The sequence below is a fragment of the Medicago sativa genome, chromosome 2 (assembly GCF_051527215.1).
Source record: "Medicago sativa cultivar Bolivia chromosome 2, Bolivia_mono, whole genome shotgun sequence".
In the NCBI taxonomy this organism is placed as follows: Eukaryota; Viridiplantae; Streptophyta; class Magnoliopsida; order Fabales; family Fabaceae; genus Medicago; species Medicago sativa.
The window spans coordinates 13,158,882-13,170,891 of record NC_140750.1 but is presented as its reverse complement, the minus strand read 5'-3'; the positions used below and the strand labels follow the sequence as shown (position 1 = coordinate 13,170,891).

General features: G+C 31.5%; 1 protein-coding gene across 1 annotated transcript; it reads left to right on the top strand.

Annotated features, from left to right (window-relative positions):
• Positions 1 to 1,020: 1,020 nt before the first annotated feature.
• On the top strand, positions 1,021 to 10,017 carry LOC146944699 (golgin family A protein). The gene is made up of 3 exons (XM_085743045.1): positions 1,021 to 1,497; positions 4,930 to 5,103; positions 9,604 to 10,017. The coding sequence occupies exons 1-3, from the start codon at positions 1,174 to 1,176 to the stop codon at positions 9,730 to 9,732; spliced, it is 627 nt and encodes a 208-aa protein (XP_085599171.1). The 5' UTR covers positions 1,021 to 1,173; the 3' UTR covers positions 9,733 to 10,017.
• The last annotated feature ends 1,993 nt before the right edge of the window (positions 10,018 to 12,010 follow it).

The window sequence follows — 12,010 nt, the reverse complement described above, 5'->3', positions numbered from 1 at the left end:
GTTGTGGTGTATTTGAATTGGCAAATCATTTGTTCTTGGAATGTAATCTTTTCAGCGCTATTTGACACCTTGTTTGTCATTGGATTGAGATATTATCGGTTGATCTTTTGTGTATTTCAAATCACTTTGTTCAGTTTGGTCATTCAACAAATGTTTTTAGAGCTCAACAATCTATAATGCACGTAATTTACTTATTTATGTCTGAGTAATTTGGAAAGAGTGGAATGATGTAATTTTTTGAAATAACAAAGACTTAATCCATCGTCTCTTGGACAAAACTAAATTACTCTTTTATATTCACCTTTACGATTGAAGACCAAAAATGAAATGATCGATACAAATTATGTCCATAATATGCACGATCTTCTTGGAGCAAAACATGGGAATTTTATAGTTCAGTGTTGGACATATAATGCATATAAATTGGATGACCTTCTCAAAAGTTTCTCATGTTTTGAAAAATGATAACAAAAGAGTTATAAAGAGAGGCAATACCAAACAATCTTACATTGAGTCTAAAGTTAGGGCCTTGTACGCCTTGCACATTACACGACCCTATCCCGATTATATAATGTAGGTTAATCATATAGTTTGCATTCCACTCTAAATGTTATTATCGAGTTTGATTATTTAGTTAAGAGTGCAATATACACCTTCACTTTGTTTATAAAATCTTTCATGCTCAATTTACTATGAGACAAACTAATATATTCGCTTTAAATCATGAATATTTCACATTAATTTTCAAATATACAACGATAACAAGTGCTAGAAACATTTTATTTTTTATTAGACGAAATCAATATAGATCTCATATTTTAAAAACAAATCTTATATAAAGTGGCTAAAGGGTATAAATTTACAATAATATAACGAGTCTTAGAGAGTGGTGTAACAAACAACTTGTGGACGGCCCTGATTGGCTACAACATAACCAATACCAAATGTGAGCCATTGGATAACTCATCATAAAACCTGGAAACTAAACTATAAAAACAAGCAAAACACACTAATACCAATAATCTCTAGAGAGAGAAATAAAAGGGTTTTTGCATAGAGAACTCAAAAACCAAATATCCAATTTTTTTCTTTTAAAAAACAAAACCAAAAAATTTATCATTGTTAGAGGTGGATCGGAGTAATCGGAAGGCAGATCTGTTTAGTTAGTTTAGGATGGAAGGAGTTGGGGCCCGACTGGGGCGGTCCTCGACCCGTTATGGACCGGCAACGGTTTTCACTGGACCGGTTAGAAAATGGAAGAAGAAATGGGTTCATGTTTCACCTTCATCTTCTTCATCGAATTCCAACAACAACAACGCGAATCAAAATCACGCTAACGGTACTAACGGTAATAACGGTTCTCATCTTCTTCTTTTTAAGTGGACTCCTATTACTCAAAGCCAGAACAACGCCAACGGTAATGGAAATGGAAGTGTTAAGGATGCGGCCGTGGAGCCGGTGGAAGAGCCGCCGCGGCGCAAGTTTAAATATGTTCCGGTAATTTTCAATTACAATGCACTTGTTTTCTTTATTTATCTTTTTATTGAATTTGGATATTATGGTGTCGTTTGATTCATGTAGCCGAGGCAGTTAGTGGGATAAAGCGTGGTTGTTGTTGTTCGGGTTTTATGAGTTTAGTTTAGGGTTTTAGTGTCTGAGAATGGGAATTAGAATTGATATTTTATGGATGCTGATATATATGGTTGGTTCCACGTTTGGAGCACCAATAATCGATTATGGAAATGTAAAATTGATTTTGATATGTTTGGTTGCTCTCTAATAGAATTGATTTTGCCTTTAGAATTTCAACTTGAATTCAGGATTTATAACTTCTGAGTCTAAAAGTGATTTTTATACCAAAGTTTATTGTTCAACTCACTTTTATGTAAATGAATCTAAACACAAGCCACTTTACATTCATATCATTTTAAGTAAAATCAATTTTTGTTGGTGCAGAACCGAACATGTTTGCGTTTCTGTTAATTATTTGCATTTTTATGGAATTGATAATTAACTGACCAAGATTGTTGTTCATGATATTTATTAGTGATGGTTCTTGTAGATTTACTTCATAGAATATTTTTTTTTCTTTTCTAATAATGATTAAAAAAATTGGTGAAAAGGAAGATAAGTAGTGTAAGGAATCTTAATTCTGTTTAGATTTAGATTATTTTTTATTTCAAGTGTTTGGTAAGATACTAAAATGTCCTTTTGGCGGCTTTCCAAATGACTAAAGTATAGGAACAAATTAGTTTTTGGTTAACTTTGCGGTACTAGGGCTATAAGTTGGCGTACAGTTTGATGAAACTAGAATTGGGAACAAGATTTCTGAATTCTGATTCTTTGTTTAAGAAATGAAATTCACTCTAGCATGAATGTACCGAGATGGAAATATGGATGCATTATGGTGAGCGGTGTCTGTCGAGTGTCGTGGTGCTGAGGCCTGAGATAACGGCAACTGATGAGAATTCCTATAAAAAATTGTGGTAGTTTTCGTTAGGATTGAATTTGAAAAATAGTCTGTAAATATGATAAATGCAAGTTGGCAACTTGTATGATGAATAAAAGAACTACTCAAGTGCTGATAGTTACATGATTTAAATATGAGAATAAGAACTTCATGAAAAAGTACCACACAATGAGAATCCAAGAGTATTGGAGGGAGACAAGGATTCTTTTTGTGGATATGGAAAGGAAACATAGCATTACACAGTGGTTTGTGGTTGTAGTCAGAGTCTAATGGAAAAAGAGGATCTATTCGGCAAAGATACTGATATCTGCCAAATTATTTTTCAATAATTTGTTATTGTCTTTATTCGCGCGGAGATACCAATTTCTCCCTTGTGTCGGTATATGGTTATTTTTTAATACATCTTTAGGATAGATTGCTGATCATCCGCGAAAAGTATTTTTTTGTCAGTTCTATTGTTATATTAGGAAATATTGTTTTATAGTGATAGACAACATAATTGTACAATTAACTGTAAACTCTCAATTTAGTCCTCAAATGTCACGAAGTTGATTGGTATACAATATGTTCTGGGCTATTTAATGCCAAGAGGCATTGATCAAGGAACAAAATTGATGTTCTCAAATCTCGAGGATCAGAATGGAGGTTCTGTCTACTTTTAAATGTCCTTATGCATTTGAGTTAGATCTAAAAATAGTGGTTAGCCGCTGCATCACTGATAGGGTTTCAATTTGAGGTATTGGCACAATGGTGCTGTTAAATGATTTTTTTTTCCTAAACACTAGACGGATGATGAACATATACCTAGACCTAACACTTTAATTATCTTTTAATGGAATTGATAATTAACTGACCAAGATTGTTGTACATGGTATTTTGAGTTATGATTCCCTTAGATTTACGTCAGAGAATGTGTTTTATCAATTAAAAAGAATGATAAAACGGAAGATAAGAAGTGTGAGGAATCTTAATTTTGTTTTGAGATTTGTTTATTAAACTGTTTGGTAAGATAGTAAAATGCCTTTTTGTCGGGTTTATTAAACTGTTTGGTAAGATAGTAAAATGCATTTTTGTCGGCTTTGCAAATTACAGAAGTATAGGGACAGATTAGTTTTTGGTTAACTTTTTGGTACTACTTGGGCTATAAGTTTGGTAAGCAATAAGTTTTTGGCTATTTTAATGTCAAGAGGCAGTAATCGAGGATCAAATTGATGTTCTAAAAGTCTTGAGGATCATAATGGGTGTTCTGTCTACTTTTAATTGTCCAGATGCACTTGTGTTTGTTAGATCTAAATATAGTGGTTTGCCGCTGCATCTCTGATAGGATTTAAAATTGATTTATTGACGCAATGATGCTGTCATAATTTTGATTTCTAAAAATAGTCGGATGATGACCATATACCTAACCCTTGGAATTTTTTGGGTAGTACTGTTGTTGATTTATACCTTTTTAGATAGTGCTTGGCAGTTGGCATATATGAAGACTGAACGTAATGGGATGTTTTGTTTTGTTCTCTTTGGTCCACACTCCTCACCAATCCATTTAGTGGAATCAAAACATACCAATTTTAAACTTCATTTCCCATTATAATTTATGGTTCCATCTACCAAGAAAAAACATATATGTCCCATCCTTGTTTAACACACTTATCAAACACTACTTCAGTGTTCCCTTGGGCAAATCACACTTATGTTGGAAATGGCTTGTGCAACATTCAGTGGTGTTTGTTATGTTCCCCTCAAACACATTTGTTGGCCGTTAGGTGGAACCTACTAATCAGAGCTATAGTCATCGATGTTTGTCAATTTCTGAATCATATAACTTTACAATACTAGGTATCTTAATTGAGTTAACTCAAAAAGTTACTTCTGTGGTAGACTTGGATAGACTTGTATAGAGTCACAAGTATGGGTACCATACAGTGATAATGGTAGTGTTTTTTAAAAAACCCTAAGAGCAATAGCTGAATGATATGGGGCTGTGGTGCACTAATCATTAACCTCACAGTTGTAGCACTTGTCTGCATAGATGCATCTAGCATCTCAACGGGAACTCATCAATAAACAAGGGGCGGTGTTGTACTGAGTCTGAACCTTACAGCTCCCAGCATATCTTTGCAAGGCTGCAATGAATCCAACAGGTCTACAAGGTAAGCGAACCCAACTTTGATGAGCTTAATCCAGCTCCAACGAGGGGGCCCAGTCCCACCATCCTTCACTCTTCAGTAATTTTGTACCCTGTTGTGATCTATTTGGTCTCTGATCTAGTCTGTTATGCCTGGAACTCGAAATCATCTTTGTTACACTTTCACATTTTCACCATGATAAATCATTTCATAATTTCTCGTTTTGATGCTGATAATCTGGGTGGATGATCATAAATTAATATATCATGTTAAATAGTATGGGGATTGGGAAGGCAATGCCATGGTTGTAATCTGGACTATCTGATGATGTAGGTTGCTGTACTAGAGGAGCAGAAAAACGAGGCTACAGAAGATGAGGTTGCTGAAAAGGTTGAAGATGATTCTAATCCAATAGAGGCTGATTCAAGTGCAGCAGAACCAACCAGCAAGAATGATACTTTGGATGAAAAACCTGATATAAATGATGTCCCGATGGAAGAAAGCGAGGTAAACCCTTGCTTGCCTCTTCATTTACTTCATGTTTATCTACATACCAATACCATGAACTTTTCTAGAATGTAATAACTGCAGCTCACATCCAACTCAATGTCGATTTAGATTGATAAAAGGGAACTGCTTTTGTAGTTAGAATCAGGACATGCTTATTTTGAGAGAAGTTTCTATTTTTTCATGGAAATAATCATTTGTTTCATTTTAAAAGTTTGAATGGCGGGAAATGATGAAAAGACACTAAAATGTTGCTTTCTCCATTTCTTGGACACATTTAAAATGAAGAATAAATTAAAGAAAAGGAGATATTCTTGTGATTATTAATGACAACATATGGTTTCTTAAACTAAATGGTTCTTAAGAAAATTTATGCTGTCATTCCAAAACAAAACTTGTGTTGTCAGTAATAATCACAGCACATCTTCTTTTGAAGATTGGAGGGAATAGTGATTGTCCTCCTCAACTTTATTGTATTCTGTCTGATGCATTAGGGGCCATCATACTGAGACGTTAGGGCCATTTATTTATCGTGTTTCTGTTTTTAACATCACTTCAACTAATCAATATAAGAGAATATAGATCCAACATTTTTCACACCATTTTCTTTTACAATATTTGAAAATAGATCTAGCATTTTCAGCTTTTTTTTTTGGAAATGTCAAAATATTGTTTTCAATGCAGTTTTCCAAGCTTGCCTTCCATCTTCTCTCTATCACAATTGTTTAATACATAATTCTTCCATCTCCTTGTTAGCAATTTAAAGTAAACATAAATTTTAGAAAATGGAAACAGGAAATGTTTTCCAAAAGTAACCAGGGCATAGCTTTTCCTTTTCCTCTGTTACTAGTCGAGATACCCGTGCTACAGCACGGGTAGCGCGGCTTCGCCGCGCTGTATGGCCGCGGCTCCGCCGCGGCTCCGCCGCGTGTCGCGTCTCGGATGCACTTGGCATAGTGATTTTTTTTGTCTATAGTGAAAAAATGTAAAGCATTTAAAGCATAATAATGTATATATTGATCGTTAGTAATAAAAAATTATAAAATAATTAAATTTTAATATGAACAATTATATATATTAGATTTTAGTATTGATGATATTAAAAAACCTAATAAATAAAAATAATCATAGTTTTTATTTACTAATATGTTTTGGTGTGAAAAATACTAATAAGCATCCCGTGAAAAATCATAATTAATTGATTATATAATATTGTTATCTTAAAATATATTTCATAAATAAACATATGCTAACATATTCCCGTAAAAAAATACAGTGAGATATATTTTTGTTAATATATAGTCCATACGCTCATATATATTTTATCAATATATATAGTTCTCATTAGATTTCAGAAATAAGAATATACTGATATATTCCCGTAAAACAAACATATACTCATATATATTTTTATTAATATATAGTCCATACACCCACATATACTTTATTAATATTAATAAAACTTAGGTAGTCGCGGTATTTAAATAGAGATATTAAAAAATACTAATTTTTTTGAAAGATTAAAAAATACTAATTAAAACTGATCACTCGTTATAGTTACTAAAATGGGTCTCATGTTACAATTGTACACTCCAACGGGTTTTTTATTGATACATTTTTTAAAAAAACAATGGAAAAAATTGAAGTGTGATTAATCATAGTATATTATAATTTTTTTGTTTGTTTTACTATTGACGATATTAAAAAAAATGAAAATACATTTCACAAATAAACATATACTAACATATTCCCGTATAAAAACATATAGTGAGATATATTTTTATTAATATATAGTCCATACACTCATATATATATATATTTATCAATATATAATTCCCATTAGATTTCAGAAATAAGAACATACTAATATATTCCCGTAAAACAAATATATACTCACATATATATTTTTATTAATAAATAGTTCATACACCCATATATATTTTTTCAATATATTAATAAAACTTAGGCAGTCGCGGTGTTTAAATAGAGATATTAAAAAAATACTAACTAAAATTGATCACTCGTTGTAGTTACTAAAATTGGTCCCGTGTTACAATTGTACACTCCAATGATTTTTTTAGTGATACACTTTCAAAAAAAAGGGAAAAAATTGAAGTATGATTAATCATAATATATTATAATATTGTTCTTGTTTTAGGATTGACAATATTAAAAAAGCTAATAAATGAAAATACATTTCATAAATAAATATATACTAACATATTCCCGTAAAAAAATATAGTGAGATATATTTTTGTTAATATATAGTTCATATTCTCATTTGTATTTTATCAATATATAGTTCCCATTAAATTTCAGAAATAAGAATATATTAATATATTCCCATAAAACAAACATTACTCATATATTTTTATTAATATATAGTCCATACACCCACATATATTTTATTAATATATTAATAAAACCTAGGCAATTGTGGTGTTAAATTAGTGATATTAAAAAAAATACTAATTAAAACTGATCACTCGTTGTGGTTATTAAAATGGGTCTTGTGTTACAACTGTACACTCCAACGGGTTTTTTAGGGATACATTTAAAAAAAACAACAGAAAAAATTGAAGTATGATTAATCATAGTATATTATAATATTGTTCATGTTTTAGTATTGACGATATGAAAAAAGCTAATAAATAAAAATAATCATAGATTTTATTTACTAATATGTTTAAGTGTGAAAAATATTAATATGTGTCCCGTGAAAAAACATAATTAACATATTTTATAATAGTGTTATCGTAAAATACAAAATCATATACTGTTATAACAACAACACTTGTTAGGTTCCTCTAAAAAAAACTTGTTAGTGAAACTCAATTGAAAATTAGTAGAGAAATGGAGTTGAAAATGAAGAGAGAAAATGAAAAATGAAGAAAGATGGTAAGAAAAAGATAAGAGAGGAGAGTGAGATTGAGAGAGAAAAGTTTATTAAAATAAAGGTGAGAGAAAAGTTTATTATTAAATAAATATAGATGAAAGAGAAAAGTTTATTATTATAAATAAAGAAAGATGAAAGAGAAAAGTTTATCTTACTTACTAAAGCTTAACCCCTAAAGCTAACCCTAACCCTAATATTTCCCCCCATTTTTCCCTCCACTTTTCTAAGCCATTGGATCTTGCACATTTAGGCGCCATTCAATTTTAGCCATTGATCATATTTCATATTTATCTCATCTATTTTCCGAAACAACTATTTCATATTTATCTCTTCTATTTTTCGAAACAACTATTTCATATTTATCTCATCTATTTTCCGAAACATCTTACTTACTAAAGCTTAACCCCTAAAGCTAACCCTAACCCTAATATTTTCCCCCCATTTTTCCCTCCACTTTTCTAAGCCATTGGATCTTGCACATTTAGGCGCCATTCAGTTTTAGCGATTGATCATATTTCGTATTTATCTCTTCTATTTTCCGTAACAACTATTTCATATTTATCTCTTCTATTTTCTGAAACAACTATTTCATATTTATCTCTTTTATTTTCCAAAACAACTATTTCATATTTATCTCTTCTATTTTCCGAAACAACTATTTCTTATTTATCTCTTCTATTTTCCGAAACATTTTACTTACTAAAGCTTAACCCCTAAAGCTAACCCTAACCCTAATATTTTCCCCCTATTTTTCCCTCCACTTTTCTAAGCCATTGGATCTTGCACATTTAGGCGTCATTCAATTTTAGTCATTGATCATATTTCATATTTATCTCTTCTATTTTCCGAAACAACTATTTCATATTTATCTCTTCTATTTTTCGAAACAACTATTTCATATTTATCTCTTCTATTTTCCGAAACATCTTACTTACTAAAGATTAACCCCTAAAGCTAACCCCGTGAGACCCGTGCAATGCACGGGTCGGCGTTCTAGTTATTAAATAAAGAAATGTGAGAAAGTGTGATGAGAGAGAAAATTTTATTATTAAATAAAGATAGGTGAGAAAGTGAGTTTTAGTAAAGTGAGTTTTGATAGTGGATTTGACAAAAATAACCTTAAAGTTGTAAAGGAAAAAATTTGAAAGAAAATTAGGTATGGGTAGTTAAGTAACTTTGGTAGTACTTTGTTTTTATATATTGTTGGTAGAAGATAGATAGATAGATAGATAGTAGATAGATAGAAGATAGATAGATTGTTTCAACTTGCTCAATAAAAAAACTAAATGGCTCGTCTGTCATTTTAGACTTTGGACAAGTTTTATGGTTCACACAAGCATTACACAGTTTGAAATTTATGGTTCACACAAGCATTACCAATTTGAAAATTGTAGTTTTGAAACTATTATCATGTAAATAGTAATCTACATGTCTTGTATTTGTCGCACCTGTGACCAACTCAATTGAAGTTCAGAGCAGTCACTAGTGAGCTATTTGTTCTAATTTCCTTTTATTACCTTTGTTATGTACAGTCACTAGCGAGCTGTTTGTTCTAATTTCCTTTTATTACCTTTATTATGTATAATGAGGACTTTATATTTCAGCCTCAGGACAAAAATCAGGTCGTACGCCAAGATCTCAATGAAAGTTTGGATTTGAGTTTGGGTTTGACATCACATGATGAAGATCAGGATTCTGATTCAAAAACCAATCAAACTACAGATGGCCAGTGACGCAAGTTGAACTCAAGTAGTACCGAGACATGAACAGGGTGGCCTCATGATTCTAAGTGATTCAGTCTTTATATTGGCCTGCAGAAGTGAATTTTCACCCTGGCTAGATATTCACTCCCTAGCTGTTTTAGGTTGGATTGTTGTAGTGGCATATGCCCATTGTATGTTTTTATTATTCTTCAATGTCCTTGCTGGTCTGATTAGAATATGTAATGCAGGAACATATGATATACATTTTCCCAATCATTGATCAGAATTTTTTCCCAGATACTTATTTCGACAGAATATCATGGATTTGGAAGCTACAATCATGCGTAGCTGAAATTGATTGTTTTTTTTTTTTTTTTAAAAAGAAAATCAAACAACCTTACTGACGAACCTTCTACCAAGATTACCTTGTGTTAGAGATCTAATGCCTAATGGTATCTGTATACTACTTCAGCATTGAAATGTAACAGGCACTTAACACAACTACTGTATTTGACTTGTTTCGGTAATCCACAATATAATGCTTCATCATCCACTGATTTTATTTAGTCTAATGACTAACCATTCGGTGTATACTCAATTAATGCAGGCAAGGGTTTAAACGAGGAGATTCTCTTGCTCCAATTCTATTTTAGTGTGGTGAAAATAGTGAAGGAAGAAAGGTATTGTGGATTAGGTGGGACTTTCTTTGTTTAACAAAGTTTCAGGGTGTATTTGGATGGAGGATTTAGGAGGGAAAGGGAAGGGAAGGGTTTATTTTTCATTTTTAATTTACGGACACTATGAAATGTTTTTTTAAAAAGTTAACATATTAGCATGATAAACAATTATATAATAATTCAATCACATTTAATTTATTTTAGAAAAACATGTTATATAATCCGTAATTTTAAAAAGAAAAGTAAACTCTCCTCTCTTAAACCCTCAATCCAAACACACCCTTAAGGTGAGTTGGTGTGAAGAATTTGATACTCTCTCCGTTCCGCAATAGATGACCCAGTTGAAAATTTGCAATTTTGACCAAACTTACTTTGACCATATTTTTATACTAATATACAAAGATAAATATCATATAAGATATCGTTAGATTCGTCTTGATGAGTATTTTCAAAATATCAAATTACACTCACCTCCCTTGAGGTTTTCTTAAATTGCACTAACACCCCATCTAGTTTTTATTTAAACACTAACCTCCCTTAAATTTTATTTAAATCTACAAACACCACCCCTGCCATGTAACACCGTTAGTTCTCTGTTAACTAAGCTTCCTTGTTGAACAAAACTACTCCCCCTACCATTCATCTATGCTTTGCATACAACGGCCAAGCAATAACAGCCACGGTGCCACACCAGGCTGTTCAACAAACTTCTTTAAACTCACACATGCTTCATACTATTTAGTGAAAAATGAACTAATGGAAGGATTAAAGGAAATATAAAAAATAAATAAATATGGAAAAGCAATAACAATGATTATCTTCTATCTAGTGAAAAATGGATTAATGGAAAGACCTGGAATAAAACCTTAACTTTTGAGGCGTGAAGTTTGATGCTAAACATAATAAATATTCAATTTTAGGATGAAGGAAGTGATTGTAATTCACATCAACATAATAAAGTTGGATGAATTATTGCTTAACGTTGCTTTTGCTGAATTGGAGAAGGAAGTAGAAAGATAAAACTGAAATTCAAGGTTGAAAAAATAGATAAACCAAATTCAAGAGGATGAAGAAAAATCAAGTGCATGAATCAAAGAAATATAAACAAATCGATTGAAAATCTGAACTGAACTCGTTAGCAGAATATATTATTGAAATCATTGCAAGATGTAAAACAAGAGAAATTTGTTAATTTAGAAGAAGAAGAAGCAGCAGAAGGTGTGGATTGATGTGAATTAAACAAAGATGTGAAATCAATGTGAATTTAGGTTTGAACATTGTTTTATTAAGGATATATACAAAAAAAATTGGGTTAAGTTGTAAGATTTGATGAACATAGCGTGGGTGATTGAGGGAAACGTTATTAATCTCTTGTTTTAATTAGCAGCGAGTTAACTACCTCAGTCGTGGGTAGCCAAATTATGGTAGCTAATCTCTAAATTTTTGTCATGTAACTAACAGAAAGTTAACGGTGTTACATGAGAAGGGAGGTTAATGTTTATTTCAAAACTGGAGGGGGTGTTAGTGCTATTTAAGAATACCTCAAGGGAGGTGAGTATAATTTGCCCTATAAGATATCGTTAGATTCGTCTTGATGAGTATTTTCAAAATATCAAATTTTCATAATTTGT